The following is a 22,537-nucleotide window of genomic DNA, read 5'->3' on the forward strand; positions in this document are numbered from 1 at the left end:
AAGGTTTCATTCTAGATTTTTCAATAATCTTCTGAAGTTTGAACCCAGATAGGTCTGAAAATACCATGTTCAAAATCTTCTATTTAATTACAAAAAAATGTGAGAAACCCCAGTGGAATTGATTACATGCTCAGTAATTCCTCCCAAGAGTACTTTCAGAAATGCAGCCTTATTTATTGTACACACTGAGATAATAGGACATCATGCTATCACCAAGGGACACACTGTACCTGCAGCTTACAGAAGGAGGAAACATAGAAGCAAGTACAAATTTGAAATTATAAAACTGGTTTGCATGCATGCATGCATTGCTTCAGTTGTACCTGACTCTGTGTGACTCCATGGACAGCAGCCCACCAGGCTTCCCTCTCCACGGGATTCTCCAGGCAAGAATACTGGAGTGGGTTACCATTTCCTTCTCCATAAAACTGGTTTACTTTACAGTAATCAGTTCCAAACATTCAGATCAGACAATGTTAGCTATATTAGCTGAGAGAATAAACACTGAATTGAAAAAGTTAGAATCCCACACAAATATAAAAATAAATGTTACTTTTTTAAAGAAAAAGCATAGATGAAACTTTATTAAGAATATTTCCTTTATTAATTCATTAGTCTTATCTGCCACTGCTGCTTTTTCACTTGTGTCTGACTCTTTGTAACCCCATGGACTGTAGCCCTCCAGGCTCCTTTGTCCATGGGGATTCTCCAGACAAGAATACTGGAGTGGGTTGCCATGCCTTCCTCCAGGCTCCACGGGAATCTCCCCAACCCAGGGATTGAACCCAGGTCTCTTGCATTGCAGGCGGATACTTTACCATCTGAGCTTTTAGTGAAGCAGTCTTATCTAGACAACTATAAATTATATACTTATAGTTGTTAAGTGTGCATATGTATACAAACATTAAACCATAAAATAAGTAAACATTAGTATCCATGTTGAGAATACATTTGTTGGGACAAGAAGCTAAATATTGTAATAGTTATAGAATTAAATATGTGTTATATCCAGGGCTATTTAGATACCTATCTTGGAACACTGAAACAATAAAACTCCTGTCTACATAAACATGAAGAAAGTCTGCAGTCCATGGTAAAGAGTTGCCATGTGTTGAAAAATAGTAAATTAACTACATCTAGTACCTTTTAGTCAAATAATATCTGAGATGAAGACTTACTTGTAGATCAATACCAGAGTGGTCTGTGAGTGATAACTTGCTAATGGACACCACCTCTCTTGTGGTGTATATCTTTTGGAGTAATCCTAGAAGCATCTCTAATATTTACAAAATATATTTCCTGTATGTGCTTTATTCCTTTCCCAAAACTCCATGGAAATCTCTTAGCTTTATCACTTGCTCAAATAAAGGACAGGCACAGCTGAACTTAAAGTGAAAGAGAAACCTTCTGAGTCTTTGGAGTATAGGAAATAAAACTGGAAAAAAAAGGAATGTTGTCATACACATACTATTCATAGAGGGAAGATGCCTGGTATTTGCAAAGAAAGAGTAACAAATGAATGAAGGAGGCAGGCCCCATTCATCTTCTTTGATAAATATATCAGAAAGGCTAGAACAGGAGAGTTGTCGTCATTAGCAGAGCTCCAAGGGAGAATTGCTCAAGCCACTGGCTGGTCTCTGCCTGCCTCAGAGAATGATTCCAATCCTAATAAGAAAAATGTCTCTTACAAAGACACTTGAAGCTCTACATAGACAATTAGAATACAACAATAAACAGTCATTAAGAAATCATAAAAGAGAATGAAAAATTAAGTAGTAGCATTATTAAAAGAGTTCCCTTCAACTATGTGATATTTTAAATAGATGACTATAAGCTCTTCTAAACTAGAATGCTTTATAGGATAAAAGTGTACAGAGAGCAAATTTCATTAGATATCTAAATAATTTTAGAAGTGTTGAATTTTATGCATGTTTCACAAAAACATCATTTGACATACGATTGTCAGCTGATTACTCAAAACAACATGGACCAGAATGCTGTTTAACACATGAAATGTTATTTAGAAGCTAAGTAGAGACTTAAATTCAAATAAGATGCTATCTATAAAAGCATTCATCTCCAAAATGTGTATTAACCAGTGAACATTTGCACATTTATTCTTTTTTTCTGTAATATATATTAGTTTTCCAAAATTTTCATTAAAAAAATACAATAAGTTTGTGAACATTTTAAGAAATCACCTTGTTGTAAAGTCTTGGGCCTAAATTTATTTCTAGTGTAAATTGTGAATGACTAACTTTCTATTTAAATGCAGTACTGAGAAAAGTGGACACCTTATTCCCATATCTTCCATTTTGCATACAGGTATTCTGGATAAAATGGAGCAAAGAAATTTGCAGTCATGTAGATTCAGGAAAGGGAATTTCCTAGATATCAGACCAAAGAAGGAAATCTGAGTTAAGCATGGTGCTGTTTAGTCGCTAAGTTGTGACTGATTCTTTGTGACCCCATGGACTGTAGACCATCAGCCTCCTCTGTCAGTGGGATTTCCCATGGCAAATACTGGAGCGGATTGCCATTTCCTTCACTTAAGCACGTGGAGTGAAGAGAAAGCGCTAGTCACTCAGCGGTGTTTGACTCTTTGTGACTATAGCAGCTAGGCTCCTCTGTCCATGGGGAGTTCTCCAGGCAAGAACACTGAAGTGGGTAGCCATTTCCTTATCCAGGGGATCTTCCTTATCCAGCCATTGCACCCAGGTCTCTTGCATTTCAGGCAGATTCTTTACCATCTGAGCCAGCAAAGAAGCCCATAAACTCAAACAAAACTATGCAACTAAGGTCATGGCATTGGAGATAGGAGGCTGGTCTTAATGCTGAGATAGGGGTTCAAGTTCAGAGTTTTAATGGTTTCTCTAAACCTTGACACTAAGATTTGGAGCCACTGAGGGAAACAGGAACTGAATTCATTTAAACTTGGACTCTAGAAATGCTCCCTAGCAGTCAACAAGCAGGCACTAGAAAATTACACCCAGAGGCTAGGCATGTCAACCAGAAAACATTCTCTTTCTTTTGGGGCTCTAGGTAGGTAAAAATTAGTGCACTGTCAAAACCCCAAATCTGTGTGCCACATGGGAAGGGGGTCAGTTTTAATCTCCCTTTATGTGCTAGAATTCAACATGTCAAGCAAATGGTATTTCCACAGGGAGAAAGTATAGCCTTAACTGACAGTGAACTCACCATAAAGTAGTATGCTGCGCAATAGGAAAATAACTGCAAGAGGAAATTGGAAGTCAGAAAAGTCAGAATATTCATAAACTAAAAACAAGAAAGAATCAGATAACCTGAGAAAATTGTACACACAAAAATATTTAAAAATTTTAATAATGTAAATCACAGAAATAAAATATGTAAAAAATGAATAGTCATAAAAATATGAGAAGATAAAAGCACAAAGAAAGAAAAATAGGGGGAAAAAATGAAAAAATAGAGTACTATATTAGAAGAACAAGCAGGTTTGGAGAAAAGTTAATGTAATTTATTTCTAGAAATGAACAAAAAAATCAGATATAGTCACTGAAATTTAAAATTCAGTGAATGGGTTGAAAAAGAGTTTAGAAACTGTTGGATAGAGGATCAAAAATACAAAATGGAGTAAAATACTTATACATTGTCATAGGGAGGGTAAATAAAAACATGAGATGCCAAGTGGCATGGTTGGTAGAATAATAATATTCAACATAAGTTTAGCAGAAGTGGCCAAAGAAGATATTAGATGAAACTGGGGAGAAACAGTATTCAAGAAATAATGGAGTAAATTATTATAAAGAATTAAAGAAGATTATATATGCTCAGTTTGAAGAAGATAAAAAAAAGTCCACCACCAGGGTTTATAGTAGAATCCCTGCCCACCAGTCAAGGAAAAATATTAAAACCAGAGACAAATATCAGTTTATTGTGAATGTTCACCACCAGCAGCTCAACTTTACTGAAAAAGCTCCTCAGTGGCATATGTACTTTAGTCAACGAATATTGAACCCAGAAGAGTTTCAGTGGGTTGAAGACTGTAAAAATCAGCTTATGGAAACCAGTAGCATTTCTGTACACCAGCAATAGCCAAATAGGAAATGTAATAATATTTAGAATGGCAACAAAACGATGTGGTATTTAGGAATAAATGTTCTCAAGTAGAGGTATTTTAAAAAGATTATTGAAGATCATAAAGTAATATTTAAAATGGGGAGATAGCTGCTAATTTTAAGTGCTGGTAAAAATCTGGGGGAAATAAAAGTGTTCACCATTGCTCTTATTAGAATGAATTAGACTTCCCTGGTGGTCCAGTGTCTAAGACTCCGCACTCCCAATTCAGGGGGCCCAGATTTATTCTGTGAGGAGGGCATGGCAACCCACTCCGGTATTCTTGCATGGACAATCCATATGGGCAGAGGAGCCTTGTGGCCAGGAGTCCATGGGGTCACTAGGAGTCTGACACCACTGACCAACTAAGCATAGCACAGCAAGGAACTAGGTCCCACATGCTGCAGTGAAGATGACGAAGGTCCCACATGGCACAGCTTAGACCTAGATCAGATCAGGCGCTCAGTCGTGTCCGACTCTTTGAGACCCCATGAATCGCAGCACACAAGGCCTCCCTGTCCATCACCAACTCCCAGAGTTCACTCAGACTCACATCCATCAAGTCAGTGATGCCATCCAGCCATCTCATCCTCTGTCGTCCCCTTCTCCTCTTGCCCCCAATCCCTCCCAGCATCAGAGTCTTTTCCAATGAGTCAACTCTTCACATGAGGTGGCAAAAGTACTGGAGTTTCAACTTTAGCATCATTCCTTCCAAAGAAATCCCAGGGCTGATCTCCTTCAGAATGGACTGGTTGGATCTCCTTGCAGTCCAAGGGACTCTCAAGAGTCTTCTCCAACACCACAGTTCAAAAGCATCAATTCTCCGGCGCTCAGCCTTCTTCACAGTCCAACTCTCACATCCATACATGACCACAGGAAAAACCATAGCCTTGACTAGAGGAACCTTTGTTGGCAAAGTAATGTCTCTGCTTTTGAATATGCTATCTAGGTTGGTCATAACTTTCCTTCCAAGGAGTAAGCATCTTTTAATTTCATGGCTGCAGTACTATCTGCAGTGATTTTGGAGCCCAAAAAAATAAAGTCTGATACTGTTTCCACTGTTTCTCCATCTATTTCCCATGAAGTGATGGGGCCGGATGCCATGATCTTCGTTTTCTGAATGTTGAGCTTTAAGCCAACTTTTTCACTTTCATCAAGAGGCTTTTGAGTTCCTCTTCACTTTCTGCCATAAGGGTGGTGTCATCTGCATATTTGAGGTTATTGATATTTCTCCCGGCAATCTTGATTCCAGCTTGTGTTTCTTCCAGCCCAGCATTTCTCATGATGTACTCTGCATATAAGTTAAATAAGCAGGGTGACAGTATACAGCCTTGACGTACTCCTTTTCCTATTTGGAACCAGTCTGTTGTTCCATGTCCAGTTCTAACTGTTGCTTCCTGACCTGCATACAGGTTTCTCAAGAGATCAGGTGGTCTGGTATTCCCATCTCTTTCAGAATTTTCCACAGTTTATTGTGATCCACACAGTCAAAGGCTTTGGCATAGTCAATAAAGCAGAAATAGATGTTTTTCTGGAACTCTCTTGCTTTTTCCATGATCCAGCAGATGTTGGCAATTTGATCTCTGGTTCCTCTGCCCTTTCTAAAACCAGCTTGAACATCAGGAAGTTCATGGTTCACATATTGCTGAAGCCTGGCTTGGAGAATTTTGAGCATTACTTTACTAGCGTGTGAGATGAATGCAATTGTGAGGTAGTTTGAGCATTCTTTGGCATTGCCTTTCTTTGGGATTGGAATGAAAACTGACCTTTTCTAGTCCTGTGACCACTGCTGAGTTTTCCAAATTTGCTGGCATATTGAGTGCAGCACTTTCACAGCATCATCTTTCAGGATTTGGAATAGCTCAACTGGAATTCTATCACCTCCACTAGCTTTGTTCGTAGTGATGCTTTCTAAGGCCCACTTGACTTCACATTCCAGGATGTCTGGCTCTAAGTCAGTGATCACACCATTGTGATTATCTGGGTCATGAAGATGTTTTTTGTACAGTTCTTCTGTGTATTCTTGCCATCTCTTCTTAATATCTTCTGCTTCTGTTAGGTCCATACCATTTCTGTCCTTTATGGAGCCCATCTTTGCATGAAATGTTCCTTTGGTATCTCTGATTTTCTTGAAGAGATCCCTAGTCTTTTCCATTCTGTTGTTTTCCTCTATTTCTTTGCATTAATCACTGAAGAAGGCTTTCTTATCTCTTCTTGCTATTCTTTGGAATTCTGCATTCAGATGTTTATATCTTCCCTTTCTCCTTGCTTTTCGCTTCTCTTCCTTTCACAGCTATTTGTAAGGCCTCTCCAGACAGCCATTTTGCTTTTTTGCATTTCTTTTCCATGGGGATGGTCTTGATCCCTGTCTCCTGTACAATGTCACGAACCTCATTCCATAGTTCATCAGGTACTCTATCTATTAGATCTAGGCCCTTAAATCTATTTTTCACTTCCACCGTATAATCATAAGGGATTTGATTTAGGTCATACCTGAATGGTCTTGTTGTTTTCTCTACTTTCTTCAATTTAAGTCTGAATTTGGCAATAAGGAGTTCATGGTCTGAGCCACAGTCAGCTCCTGGTCTTGTTTTTGCTGACTGTATAGAGCTTCTCCATCTTTGGCTGCAAAGAATATAATCAATCTGATTTTGGTGTTGACCATCTGGTGATGTCCGTGTATAGAGTCTTCTCTTGTGTTGTTGGAAGAGGATGTTTGTTATGACCAGTGCATTTTCATGGCAAAACTCTATTAGTTTTAGACCCAATACACCTAAATAAATAAATAAATATTTTAAAAAATTCGGGTGAAGTAGTATCAAAACTTAGGCCAATATGGCATTATCTAGTATTATCATTAAAGGTATTTAAAACCTGTCAGCCAGCAACTCAGTATCTAGACTTTTACCCTAAAGAATCTTATGCTACATGTATAAAGAAGCATATGAAAGATATTCAGCACATTCCTGCTTGTTATTATGTAAATCAGGAAAAATCTAAATATCCATAGATAAGAAAAATAAATTGTGATATATTCATATAATCTGATACAAGAAACAAGTGAGTGAAATAGATCTTACATGTAAAAACACTGATAAATTTCAGGTGAAGTGAACAAAACAAATGCCGTTATCATTTACGTAAAGATGTAAAACATAAAAAAAACTATGAATACACAAATAGAAATTTTAGAAATTTAAATACACTGATACGACGTGTACTAATTTCAGCAAGACAAGGCTCAAAGCATCCTCCTCCTCTCCTAGTGTCTTCCCCTCCCCAAATCTGCTTCGTCTCTCATGTCCTAGCCTGCCTCTTATTCTTTCAGAAGTATATTACTTAACTTGGGCTCTTGTTGGATTTTATTTGATGTTTTGTTGACTATATTTGCATCCACATTCCTCAGAGAAAGTGGTCTGCAATTTTCTTTTTTTGTAGTATCTTTGTCTGGTTTTGGTGTCAGGGTGATGGTGGCTTCATAGAATAAATTTGGAAGTGTTTACTCCTCTTCAACTTTTTGGAACAGTTTGAGAAGGATAAATTCTTTATTGTACAATTTGGTAGGATTTCTCAATGAGGCTGTCCAATTCTGAACACTTGTTTGGAGAGAGGTTTTTTTGTTTGTTTGTTTGTTTTTACAGATTCTATTCTACTTCTAGTGATGTTCTGTTCAAGTTAACTGTTTCTTCTTGACTCAGTTTTGACAAGCTATATGTTTCAAAAACTTTTCCATTTCTACAATTTGTTAGCATAAAACTGTTCAAACTGGAGAAGGAAGTGACAACCCACTCCAGTATTCTTGCCTGGAGAATTCCATAGACAGGGGAACCTGGTGGGCTATAGTCCATGGAGCTGCAGTCGGACATGACTGAGTGACTTAACACTTTCACAACTATTCATAGTATTCTCTTATGATTTTTTTTATTGAGCATTTTTTGTGTCTATGTTCATCAGTGATATTTGCCTGTAACTTTCTTTTTGTGGTATCTTTACCTGGTTTTGCTATTGGGGTGATTGTGGGGCTGGGGTTGGGGAATTGTAACTGCAGGAAATGAGTTAGCTGTGCTGCTGCCTAGGATCTGGGCTGCCTCTGTGGTAGACTTCTTCTGGGACCTGTCTACTCCAGATCTAGTGCTAAGCTGTGGTGTGGAGGGAGCAGAGCTCATGTATTCTTGCTGGAAAACCAGTCACTGAATATTCCTGCCCAGAGCCTCTCTGCCCAGATTTAGCAATTGGCCACCGTGTGTTCCTATGGCACTAACTGGTGCATGCATTGACAGTGATCATCTCAGCTCTACCCAGATCACAGCCCAGGTGCCCTGGTCTGTCTAGATTGAATTGTTGCCTTATTCTTGCACCAGGCTGTTGAGTGGAGCTGCAGCATTCACTCGTTCAGACTGGGAAGTGCAGCAAAGTGGCAGCCACCATTGCAAACCTCTCTCTGCTCTAACTGTTAGCAAGTCAATGCTCCTCACCAGTAGAGTCAAGGTTTCCACAGCCTATCTGTCTTAGCAGATTTTCCAGCAGGCAAGGGGGCTTGTATCCTCCATGCAGGACCCCAGGACTGAGATGCACAGAGTGAATCAATCTGCTTTCTCTCCAAGGTGAGAGCCACAAGTGTGGCCCTTCTCTTTCTTCCAGATCTCTCCAAGGGGAGCAGGTCCTGACATGATGCCTTTTTTTCCCCACTCTATCTGAATATGTGGAGGTCCTTCTTACAGTTTTGGTTGTATAAGAGATCTTCTCCTGGTTTCCCATTAGTTTTCTTGTGAGAATTGTTCTGCATGTAGATATATTTTTGATGAGTTTGTGATGAGCTCCATGTCCTGTTCCACCACTTTGATCCCATTTCAGATATTTAACTTATCAGTTTTGGGAGGGGTGGATGGGACATTCATCTATACTTTTTTTTTTAATTGTCTGATTTTCTAGTTTTAAACTATTCTAGAGTTCCTAGAATAAGTAATAGCTGATCTTATGCTTGGGATAAAAAAAAAAAAAAAAAACTTGCTCTCTTTAACTACCAATAATAATCATTAGCTTTTAGGGGTACATACGGACTGGCCTGGAAAATCTCATGGACAGATGAGCCTGGGAGGCTGTAGTCCATGTGGTCACAAAGAGTTGGACACAACTGAGCGCCTGAACATAGCTGAAACACACAGGGGAAAATATTCATATTTTTAACTTCTAGGTTGTGGGTAATGGATAGTTATCATATGTACTTTTCTAATGCTTTGAAGTAATTCTAGATTTAAAGTTTCTCTAATTGAGGGGAAAAAAAGGATTTCCTAATTTAAAAAGATATAAAAGCAATTTTTAGCTTAATATAATATCAACTACTGTAATGTCTACACATAAGATTTTCTGTTATATCCTTGTTTAGATAATGATATTACTGAACACCATCCTAATTATATTTCAAAATATGAAAGCAATGCAACTCAAGACACAAAAATATTTACTAATTTTATGTATTATTAAAATGTTTAAAATGTCTCTTCTGGTAAATTACAAGAGACAAGCTAATTTCAGATATATGACAAGGCAATTAAATTTAAATGCTCTTCTGACTCTTGGCATTTGTTTTAAGTACTACATGCTAATATTTGGCTCTTTTGAAGTTTAGTATCATATTCTCTATTCAAAGTGAATTGAATTGCAGGCTCTGATAAATAATATAAATGGACCTTGATCTAGATAGAAACGTGCTTTTATTTTTATCGAAGTCATAATAGACAAATAGTGAAGTAAAAGACTGGAAATCAAAGTCTATATTTTTATCTTGTTTTGCTTTTTTTTTGACTTCACTTTTCATTACCTTCTTACTGGCACACAAAATGATGTGATCTGACCATGATTTACCTCTCCAGAATATTCTTGAGTTTCAGCCTCTGTCTTCTAGCCTCGCTTAAATTTCTTGAGTCACCATGCTCTTTTTAACTCTGGAATTTTACAGATTCTATTCAGATTGCTTGGAAAACCTCACTCTGACCTTTTCCCCTTGCTTACCTAGGCAGTTTTCAAGGCTCAGTTCCATTTCTCATTAAACTATCCATTATCCCCCAGTGAAAACTATTCTTCTACCATAGTCACTTGTCATCGTTTTTCTTGATTATCTTTTCACAATTTGCAATCCATTTAACATCTATTACACCTCTGTGATGACATCAATTCTGTGTATTTTCTTCATCATTAAAAAATAAGATAACACAGTGGCTCGTACACAAAAAGAAGGAAAGGAGAAAACTAAAAAGAAGTGTGAAGCTTTGACAGTTGCTTAAACTGATTCATATTTCTTAATCCATAAAATGATATTGCATCTTTCTTGCCTAATTCTCTATAGTTGTAATTGTAACATTGAAACCCTGTATAAAATATAAAGTATAATCATAAATGCCTGCTGGTTTATCTCTTGTTTATATATTTTTATAAGTCGAGATAAGTTTCCATTCTTTTCCCCAATGGGATTTTTAAAGTGTATGCTAGTATTTTTATTGGCCTGGATTTCCCACCTCTTTTCCATTTATGTACAGGAATGTTTATCTTACTTTCTTGTTAAGTTCAAACCCAGGGCATTTTTACAAAAGGCATTCAATTTATATATTTGATCCCAAATCTAAATTACAAATGTAAAATTTTTAGCATAAAAAGTCTATGCCATAATTTGTCTTCTGTGACAGTTACAGTTCAAAACTATTATGTTAATTATTTTTTTATATTAAAAGTTAAGATTGTAAAAAATTGAGAACTAATTTTCATTGATTTTCATCTCTTTTTCTAACCCATCAAGTATTACTTAGCCTTAGAACAGTGTATTTAAAGAGTAAACACTCAACAAATAGTGCTAATTATCTAATTATCATTCTTTTGTTAACTTCTTTTAATACTAGGATGCATTAGAATGAAGGCCATAACAGAGGGAAAGCTTTAATTGACTACGAACACCCCAACCAACAGTCATGGCTGCAAATTTTTCTGAAGAAATTATCACCAAAAAAATAACTTAAATGTCAATGGAGATATTCCTGGTAGCTTCATCAGTAGAATTCCCAGTTGGCTAGCAATCACAGATAAACATATACTGTTGAAGTTGTCCCTAATTTGTAAGAAGGTAACTTCATGAGAAAGAATACAGGGAAACTATTATGACTCTCTTTCTCTAGAGAGAAACTGTGCTGAGGAAACTATAGCAAAAACAAAACTGATGTCAACCCAACAGTCTCTAACTTCAAGAAAAAAGGATCTAGTCATATTTTTCTAATTCGACTTTATTTTTAGGAAAAAAGAGTACTAAATAAAAAGGGACAGTTATTACATACTTTTTGTAGGGTAGGTCACAAAATACCTAATTAGATACTCAGCTAAATATGTTCAACAGAAATATGTATGTAAAACACATATTTCTCCCTAAGGAGATGAAAATTTGTTCTTGAGGGGCAAAAATATATCCATTTTATGTATAAGGCAAACATATTCATGCAGTGCATTAATACATACATTATATGTAGAATTAAAATTTCATTGTGGTGATGAGTAGAACAAAATGACTAAGAGGTTCCTTAGGGACAAGATAATGAAAACTAGGTTGAGAACCATGGGTCTGAAGTGACACTTTTTATTATCAAAATATGTGAGAGAATAAAAATACATGCTATGTGGATTAATTTTTGACAGTGAAAAAATAATTGACTATTATTAGTTCCTGTTTAATTTTTGTTAATATAACCAACTGGAATAATGCTTTAGAAATGAAAAAGCTAGAATATTTGCTTTTAGAAAAATAAGATGATATGAGGAAATGTTAGTCTCTAGAGTGAAAGTCTGGAGCACTCTGAAAATTAAATGTGGAGCATTTTGGAAATTACCTAGTTCATAGGCCTATGTGTAAAAAAATCACCATTAAATTTGGAAATTAGAATACTATTGAACTCTAAATAAATAAAATATTAAAATTACTGGATTGATGAGAGCTACACATTTAAAATGCCAAGAGACTAGATTGGACCCCATTTTGTTTAGATAAACAATTAAAAAGACTTTTAACATTTTTATTAAATTATATGCTAATAACGCTTTTTAAAGTTGATCAGTATAGAGAGCTAAAAGAGAGAAATCTCATAATGACTAAATTAGTATTTGGGCTAAAAGTCATAGACTCTTACCATCATTATCAAGTATTTAGGATCAGTTATTTTCACATCCATGCTTTAGAGACTGAGTTGGATGGTGACACATAAGAAGATAAGGTATTTGTCCTTGAATATCTCAATAATATAAGTGGCAAAAAAAGGACATAAATGATGGTTTTATTGTTTGGATTGATTGATTGACTTAAAAAAAAACTACATAGGCATTCTTACATCTGTAAATATTCTAATTAAAGAGAACAGTGCTGCAGCGGCCCATTTTAATCTGATGATGCAAACCTTGGGATATATTACATTTTTTTCTTTCAACCTTGTGGCTTTTCTGTCTTATTTTTCCTTCAGTAGGCTGGAAAACTTTGGTCATAAATCTAGTGTCAGATCCAGAGCATGTACTCAATACCCCTCTTAAGACAGTAATTCCCTTGTGCTTTATATTATATTTACTGGTCCATGTTCTTACTTCCTTTGCTGCAATTCTCTTGAGGACATTTTTTATATTCTCTTTGGCATTTCATATAATGCCTTGTATGTAGTATGTCAGCTATGATTTGATGAATGAGTGAATAATAACAGAGAATAAAGGAACAGTGAGAAGTGATATAATACAGATCATTTATTAATAATTTAATATTGATAGCAAAGGAAATTAAAATGCTCAAAGAACCTACCCATAAAGCAGATAGTTCATTCTCAAGTTGAAAATGAATTAGGAATACAATCAGGGATTCCTTCATGGATGATAGTTGTTAATTACTCCTAGAGAAATTTTGAAAAAGCAATTGTGTACCTGGGAACACATAAAAAGAATTGAGACCCAAGCTTCCAAGATCATGTGTATTAGAAAACTACTAAGAAGTGGAGAACCTCTGTCTCTGTGAGGTATAATAAAAGTCCTGGAGCACCATGCTTCTATGTCTGAATTGTGCCACTCTAAAATATATTAAATATCAAACTGTAATGTCCTCTAGTAAGCTCTGTTTTAAAACTAGTATCTTTTTAAAGAAAATTCTGGAGTCCTTAAATAAGAAATTACTTAGATATGCACTCTCTTAAGGGAGATTAGAAAGCTAAAAAGGAAGTAGAATCTGATGTAATAATTAAGTCTATACATATCAGAAAGCAGAGTGCTAGTGAGGAGCTAAAAAGAAGTTCTCCCTGATTCATTATTTTCTTAGCGGCATCAAGAGGCTCTTTAACCAGTCCATAAGAATGCACATATAAGAATTATTATGTCCACCAATGGATCAAATTGCCAACATCCACTGGATCATAGGAAAAGCAAGAGATTTCCAGAAAAGCATTTACTTCTGCTTATTGACTACGCCAAAGCCTTGACTGTGTGGATAACAACAAACTGAAAAATTCTTAAAGAGATGGGAATACCAGACCACCTGATCTGCCTCCTGAGAAATCTGTGTGCAGGTCAAGAAGCAACAGTTAGAACCAGACATGGAACCATGGACTGATTCCAAATTGGGAAAGGAGTATGGCAAGGCTGTACATTGTCACCCTGTTTATTTAACTTATATGCATAGTACATCATGCGAAATGCCAGACTGGATGAAGCACAAGCTGAAATCAAGATTTCTGGGAGAAATATCAATAACCTCAGATATGCAGATGACACCACCCTTATGGCAGAAAGTGAAGAGGAACTAAAGAGCCTCTTGATGAAAGTGAAAAAGGAGAGTGAAAAAGCCGGCTTAAAACTCAATATTCAGAAAATTAAGATCATGGCATTTGGTCCCATCACTTCATGGGAAACAGATGGGGAAACAATGGCAACAGTGAAAGATTTTATTTTCTTGGGCTCCAAAATCACTGCAGATGGTGACTGCAGCCATGAAATTAAAAGATGCTTGCTCCTTGGAAGAAAAGCTATGATGAGCCTAGACAGCAATATTAAAAGCAGAGACATTACTTTGCTGACAAAAGTCCTTCTAGTCAAAGCTATGGTTTTTTCCAGTAGTCATGTATGGATGTGCAAGTTGGACCATAAAGAAAGCTGAGCACCGAAGAATTGATGCTTTTGAACTGTGGTGTTGGAGAAGACTCTTGAGAGTCCCCTGGACTGCAAGGAGATCCAACCAGTCCATTCTGAAGGAGATCAGCCCTGGGATTTCTTTGGAAGGGATGATGCTAAAGCTGAAACTCCAGTACTTTGGCCATGTGATGCGGAGAACTGACTCACTGGAAAAGATCCTGATGCTAGGAAAGATTGAAGGCAGGAGGAGAAGGGGACGACAGAGAATGAGATGTTTGGATGGCATCACAGAGTCAATGGACATGATTTTTAACAATTCTGGGAGTTGGTAAAGGACAGGGAAACCTGGTGTGCTGCAGTCCATGGGGTCGCAAAGAGTCTGACATGACTGAGCGACTCAACTGAAGTGATATTTACCATATTTAGTATTGACTTAATATTCAACTGTAGTAGAGGTTGAGAAAAATCAGAACCAAGGACTTTTCTGTTGAGTGATTCTAACTCAATCGATTAGGAACTACACTCAATAAAGGAAAAGTATGGTATAGACTCAGGACTAAAAATGGAGAAGTCTAGAAACTTAAAGTTGTGGTTTCAAGCTGGGGTACTATGCAATATTATATAAGGTACACGCAGACTTAGAGCTGATAATTGTTTTCAAGCGAGTTGAAGTGAATTGAGTGTAGGATTCACTGAAGTGAATTAGTATACAGATTAAAAACTGTAGCAGGATCTAAAGTATTTTGCCTCAAGATGTGTTGCAATAAACAAAGTAAAACTAACAGTTGGTTAACCTGTTTTTATAGGTATAGATATCCTACTATCCTTACCATTTTGTATTGGTAAAGACCACACTCATTTTGAATGATTCACTAAAAAGATTCATAGCTTTGAAAAGCTGTTATAGTCATGGTTTATTAAAGTAGAAAAGGGGATTAGTGGTCTGGTGGTTAAGACTCCACACTTTCAATTCAGGGGGCACAGGTTCAATCCCTGGTTGGGAAACTAAGATCCCAGCTGTGCACAGTGCAGACAAAAAAATAAAAAAAGTGAGAATGATACAGGTCAAAATCCTATATCCTTTTGTATGCAACAACAGGTGCATAGGAGAAAATCAAGGAGAGACCAAGCACAAACTTCCAGTTATCCTCTCCCAGTAGAGTCATACAGAGAGTGGTTAATTCTCCTAACAACACTGTTTTACAACACATATGAGTTATCATCAACCAGGAAAACTCACTGAAGTCTTAGTGTTCAAGGTTTGTGTTGGAGGTCAAATTAAATAGATATGGAGTACTCATATGACTGACTGCTGCTGCTACTGCTGCTAAGTCGCTTCAGTCATGTCCGACTCTGTGTGACGCCAGAGACGGCAGCCCACCAGGCTTCCCCATCCCTGGGATTCTCCAGGCAAGAACACTGGAGTGGGTTGCCATTTCCTTCTCCAATGAATGAAAGTAAAAATGTGAAAATGAAGTCGCTCAGTCATGTCCGACTCCTAGTGACCCCATGGACTGCAGCCTACCAGGCTCCTCCGTCCATGGGATTTGCCAGACAAGAGACTGTAGTGGGTTGCCATTGCCTTCTCCGTGACTTTGTCTACTCAGTCTCAACTACCCCTAGGTCAAACTGATACATAATGACAAGGACCCTACATAAACAAAACTAGGCATTTACCATAAATCATATCATTAGCATAAAATATCTCATATGACTCCTGGTTTCAGTTATACAAAGACATTCTTATCAGGCAGGATATTCCAAGGGTTTAGTGGTTATGTCCCAGGAGCTGGTCAAAGGACAGTTTTTTCAATTTAGAATGTGCAAGGTTTGAATACTCTAAGATCATTGAATTAATCTTTTACTGCACCTTATGATATTGAAAAGTTTCTTTGTTCTAGTGTCTCATGTTATGGATACTTTACTTACTATTGCCAGGTTAAACACCTCAAGTATAGTTGTGTTGATTTATCTTCTACTGAATGCCTTTTAATGACTTTTCATCAATTCCTATATGATAAGATCTGATTTCTTAAAGGTTTATTATATGAAGTTAGGGGCCCTGGAAACCAAGCACAAGATTAGGATCCTAGCATAAGGGAAATATTCAATATAGTTTTTTAAAGATTACTGAATGAAACTTCTAAGCTTTGAATTATTTATTCCTATTATTTTTGCTAATGAGGTCTCTCTTCTATCCCCTCCATCATGATGAGTTTTTAAACCATGTTCGAAGGCTTAGGTCAAATTTCACTCTTGTCATAAAGCCTCCTCAAGGCTTCATAGCAGAAACCAGCCCTTTATCCTCTGTGTTCTTATAATTTGTTTCTGATATCTTCTTTTCATGTTCTACCTTGCATTATGTTGATTGTAAATGTATCTTTTTACTCAACTCTAGATGTTGGCTTTTAAAGACAGAGATCTTGACTCACTCATATTTATAGTACCTAGTATTTCTACCATAATGTGATACTTTGGTTTATTAAATTGAATATTGTAATTATTTAATCATTACTTTTTAAGGTCATATTGCTAGGCTAAAATAACTAACAAAAATGTAACTAATGTCTGAAAGTTTCTAATTGTTAGGCTCAGTATAAATCTCAGAAAAGTGGTATTACAAGCTTTCAAATTAGAGTAAATGAAAGAAAATTAGACCAAGCACATAAGAACACAGTGTACAGAACAGCTGTACTGTATCCTTAGCGGGATAAGCTAAATTATCATTATTGATATGTTTCATCTTTCCTGCCTGTGTCCTCTTCTGAAGATGCTCTCAGATTCAGGATTTTGGGGATATATTTGCCATCTTAGGTCTGAAATTAGTTTGATTAGTTTTGTTGACATCTATCATCTGAAAATATCTGAAATTTACCTTAGAAATAGCAAGAATACTAGCAGGAATATCAGTGCAATAATTAAATTTATGTGCATATTGGGAGGCTGAAGTTTGACATGTGAAACATGTCTAGAGACACTCTTTTGTTTAGGCTCCTGGCAATGTAGAAATGGTTGAGGTGGTAAGTAACACATAGAAATCAAGCCCCAAACTTAATTTCAAATATATTATTCTCTTGGATATCAGGAGAATATCTTTGTTTATTTTTATAAATTTCTCTATTTTTCATGCTGTTGTTCTTCTTCTGTCTTTCCCCCTATATGCTCACATTTTTATTGTCCTATCTTCTGCCCAGTCTTTATTCAAACATGTTTTTATGAAACATCTTCTAGGTGCACAGCACTTCACTGCATGTGAAAAATATGACCACCAAGAGATTTATTTAAACTTAATACAGCTTTATTAAGCTAGTATTCAGTGTTGTACCACAAACACTTCCACTTTTAGGGTATAACAAAGGCAGGTAAGACAGGGTTCTACATCTGAATAGATTATGGTATGGCTGGAGTGAATGATCTTAGAAGACACAGTGGTACTTTTCTGTGGTTATAATAGAAGAATGACAGAGGCTCTGGGAACACATTTGAGAAAGAAGCTAGTTTTCTAAGGAAAAGGAAAATTTCAGAATTGAAGTAATAAGAGAATTCAAGGAAGAGGGAAAATGTGGGGCAAATTCATAGGTCGGGACTACTATGAATCTATCTCCTGAAAAGCAGGGAAATTTCATATGGAAGACATTAGTCAAGATTAACCATTCTTTAACTGAGAGATTATAGCCTTCCCAGTCTTTCATCATATAGTAAACTTTCTCTGGCTTGAGTTCCACATATAAACAAATAATTTTTCAGTATACTGGGTCTAGGATTAATGAAGCCAATCTAGAGAGCAGTCACCAAATGAGAATAATTGTTTCCCCATAATGTTACTCTATGATTAACTGACTATGCCAGTGTGTTAAAGGAAACACTGTGAAAATTAACTTGGGAAAACTTTCTTTCTTTCCTACTGTATCTCATCAGGGAAAAAGTGTGACTATTTGCACAGTTTCTCTACCTGTCTCATTCTTAGGCTTGCTTCAAGGATTTGTACTTTTCATATGTGGTGTGAAAAATATTTTACCATCTGTATAATATCAATGTTCTACTCTACCTCTATGTATCAGCTTAATATCTTTTATTTTATCATGTATCATGTGTTCTAAGAGGAAGCAGTTCAACAACATAGATGGTTAAACACTGAACCAAATGTCTAAGTCATTGCTGGATTTATCATGACAGGTACTCCACTCTGGACAAAGATGAAGATCAAATTGTAACTTGGTGCAGTAGATTAGACTACTGTTTGATAATAATCAAGCATTATTTCCTATTAGTGTGGTTAGGACAGCATATAGTTAATAAGAAGTTTTTGAGATTTTTAAAAATATGATTATACATTAAATAAAGTTGAGAGGTAACATGAAGAATATACAGCTTATATTTTTCTTAAGCAGAAATAGGGACATTGTTCTATTTTGAAGGGCACCTGTGTTAATAACCTACTTCTCTGTTTATAGGAAAATGTTGAAGGAGGAGACTGTAGCCGCTGCAAATTTGGGTTCTTCAATTTGCAAGAGGATAATCATAAAGGTTGTGATGAGTGCTTCTGTTCAGGAGTTTCAAACAGATGTCAAAGCTCCTACTGGACCTATGGCAACGTAAGCAATAAATAGCCTTTGAATTCTGTGTGGTGCTCCATGGGGCTTCTTGCTATTGTCCCTCTGTAAGAAATTAACTTTTTTTTCTTGTAGTGAGTTTCTACTTAAACTAATCTTGGAGAAGTGATGGAATTTTCTTTCAAATACTAGCTGTCTCTTTGACCAAAGCCTTTAAGGTTTTGTACCAGTGTGTAAACTAGAACTTCTTATAATAAGTCAACAATGGCACCCCACTCCAGTACTCTTGCCTGGAAAATCCCATGGACAGAGGAGCCTGGTAGGCTGCAGTCCATGGGGTTGCTGAGGGTCGGACATGACTAAGCGACTTCACTTTCAGTTTTCACTTTCATGTATTAGAGAAGGAAATGGCAACCCACTCCAGTGTTCTTGCCTGGAGAATCCCAGGGACAGGGGAGCCTGGTGGGCTGCCGTCTATGGGGTCACACAGAGTCGGACACGACTGAAGTGACTTAGCAGTAGCAGCAGCCTTTTCAGTGTCCATGATTAGTATGTGAAGCAATGATGGAATTAATGCTGCTTTTGCCTCAAGGGCAGACAGTTCAACAGAGAATACATCTGATTGCCATAGGAAGGATTATGAATTGCATTCACCAGTATTTTTGGTATACACATTAAGAGAAACTCCTTTAACAGCTATGTACATAATACCTATTACCCACCAGTCTTTAGTTGTGATTTGTTGTTACCATAGCTCTTTCTTTGTTAAAAGGAGAAACTAAATTTGAATAATATCTTCATTCTTAATTGATTTGAAAAAGTTCAAGTTATTACATGTTTAGTGGTGGTGATGGTGGTTTAATCCAACTTTTGTTGCTTACTCCGTGGACTGTTGCCTGCCAGGGTCCTCTGTCCAAGGGAAGAATAGTGGAGTGGGCTGCCATTTCATTCTCCAGAGGATCTTCCCAACCAGGGATTAAGCCTAGGTCTCCTGCATTGCAGGCAGATTCTTTACCACTGAACCACCAGGGAAGCCCTGGGATATTCTTCCTCTACCATAAACATAAACATGTTTCCCTCCTACCTCCTTTGCCTATCATACACTCATTGATTTTTCATCCCTTCACAGACAGCAGTTTTCCTCCTTATGAAAGAGGACCTTCAGGGAATTTCAAATAGTTTTTGTGGCAGCACTTAGTAGTACAAAATACAAGGAAACAGGCTGGAGAAAGGAGGAGAAGCCTACAGAGGGGATGAGAAACTAGACATACATGGTTGAGTTTACTAAGAAGTTGAGCTCTTATCCTTGGAGAGTATGTAACTGAAGGATTGTAACAGGGGGTGTTGTGATTAGAGTTGGACTTTACAAAGATCACTCTTTTAATAAAACTGAATTCCAAACACTGCTGCCTTTCAGCTTTAATCAGCTAACTAATCCTTAATACAGCTATGAAAATTTTCTCTACTTGTGTTGCTTTTAAGTCTGAAATATTATGAGTAGTTTCTGATTGTACTCTTCATACCTAAATGAACCTGTGTGTACTTTATCAAATATTGCTTGTGGAACAGATTTCATAGAACCAACAGCAAATGAACAGCTAGTCTAACTTCACCCTCTAGACTGTTCCATTAATGTACAAAAGTTTTATGGTTAGCAGAGGAACAGAAGTAGCATTCAGCCTTGTACTTCAGGAACTAGGTTCACTGATATTTGCATTTCAGGAGTTTTTCTGGAAAGAACTTTCTATGAATCTCACTGGGCTGTCCTTTGAGGTCTGATGAATGATGTTGGAAAGGGAAGAGAAGTAGCATGTATCTTGCTGCTTTTCTGTCCGATAAACTTTCACTGACTCTCTCTCGACAAAGGCAGTCCCAGCAGTTCCACAGCTTTAGAAGATATAGAATCAAATGACCTCTACATGAAGAAATTTTTAAAATATTTCACCCATATGTGATCACCATTACCATTCTGCTACCCATTACCCACAACGCCAAGCAGCTCACACATGACTAGTGGGTCCCTGGTAGCTGCAAACCTCTGTATCCAGTGTTATGTCCTGACTAGGTCAGTTCGGTTCAGTCGCTCAGTCATGTCCGACTCTTTGTGACCCCATGAACTGCAGCACGCCAGGCCTCCCTGTCCATCACCAACTCCCGAAGTTCACTCAAACTCAAGTCCATCGAGTCGGTGATGCCATCAAGCCATCTCATCCTCTGTTGTCCCCTTCTCCTCCTGCCCCCAATCCCTCCCAGCATCAGAGTCTTTTCCAATGAGTCAACTCTTCGCATGAGGTGGCCAAAGTACTGGAGTTTCAGCTTTAGCATCATTCCTTCCAAAGAACACCCAGGACTGATCTCCTTCAGAATGGACTGGTTGGATCTCCTTGCAGTCCAAGGGACTCTCAAGAGTCTTCTCTAACACCACAGTTCAAAAGCATCAATTCTTCAGCGCTCAGCCTTCTTCACAGTCGAACTCTCACATCCATACATGACCACTGGAAAAACCATAGCCTTGACTAGATGGACCTTTGTTGGCAAAGTAATGTCTCTGCTTTTGAATATGCCATCTAGGTTGGTCATAACTTTCCTTCCAAGGAGTAAGCATCTTTTAATTTCATGGCTGCAATCACCATCTGCAGTGATTTTGGAGCCCAGAAAAATAAAGTCTGACACTGTTTCCACTGTTTCCCCATCTATTTCCCATGAAGTGATGGGACCAGATGCCATGATCTTAGTTTTCTGAATGTTGAGCTTTAAGCCAACTTTTTCACTCTGCTCTAAGTAGGATGGTTTAAATTTAGAATTGTTGCTGTGTGCCACACATAGCTGGAGAATAAACATGTCAAAGCAAGTCATCTTTCCCTAATTCCTTCTTAAATGTTCTTTCCTTTTCTGGGCAAAGGATCAAGACTAGGAGTTCTTATAGCACTTCTGACCCCATGGGAAGGAATAGGAACAGTATTGGGAGCTGGTGTTTTCAACTATCCTGGAGCCTCAAGTTGAAATTTAAATATATGAAAAGGAAGAAACTAGTAAATGAAAATCTACCTTTTATATCTTATCTCTTTTCTTCCTCTTCTTTTCAAATGTATATATAATACCTTTTGAAATAATTGTTTCCATAAGAAACAGGAAAGCACTAATGGAGTGAAAAATGTGAAATTCAAACTTCAACTATTTGATAATTTATACAAAATTATGTGTGATTTTAAATGACTTTTTAAGAAAGTAGTATTTGAAATCATAATTTTTAAAAATCACACTGGATTAATAAAAACAGATTATACTATAATATCATCCAAACTCCTAGAAACATCAAGAAAAAAAATAATGGTGAGAACATATGAGACGTTTAATGATATACACAACTTTTATATTTTCCTAAACGATCATAGTTTTTGTGTTTTCAATTTTCAAAATATGAACACTACAGAAATAGGAAAGAGAAGTGTCTGGGTTCTTTTCCTAAGTGACAATGATTGTATGTTTTCTTTAAGATACAAGACATGAGTGGCTGGTATCTGACTGACATTTCCGGCCATATTCGAGTGGCCCCCCAGCTGGATGACTTAGACCCACCTCAGCAGATCAGCATCAGCAGCGTGGAGGCCCGCCAAGCCTTGCCCCAGAGCTACTTCTGGAGTGCACCAGCGCCTTACCTAGGAAACAAGGTGAGTCCATACAGTGCTAGCTTCTTGCTTCAATTGATCAATAAGGAGAATGGGTTTTATATAGTCTTTCTTTAAAGGAAGATG

General features: G+C 37.0%; 1 protein-coding gene across 3 annotated transcripts in view; it reads left to right on the top strand.

Annotated features, from left to right (window-relative positions):
• LAMA2 (laminin subunit alpha 2) overlaps positions 1–22,537 on the top strand; it is a 707,472-nt gene that overhangs the window by 302,231 nt on the left and 382,704 nt on the right. For all 3 annotated transcript variants that reach the window (XM_086317880.1, XM_086317878.1, XM_086317879.1), the window contains exons 11-12: positions 18,684–18,824; positions 22,280–22,453. In XM_086317880.1, coding sequence (XP_086174006.1) covers positions 18,684–18,824; positions 22,280–22,453 — 315 coding nt within the window. The remainder of the gene's footprint in view (positions 1–18,683; positions 18,825–22,279; positions 22,454–22,537) is intronic.

The sequence above is a fragment of the Bos grunniens genome, chromosome 9 (assembly GCF_055505025.1).
Source record: "Bos grunniens cultivar Pamir isolate PY7600 chromosome 9, Bosgru_T2T1.0, whole genome shotgun sequence".
Taxonomy (NCBI): Eukaryota; Metazoa; Chordata; class Mammalia; order Artiodactyla; family Bovidae; genus Bos; species Bos grunniens.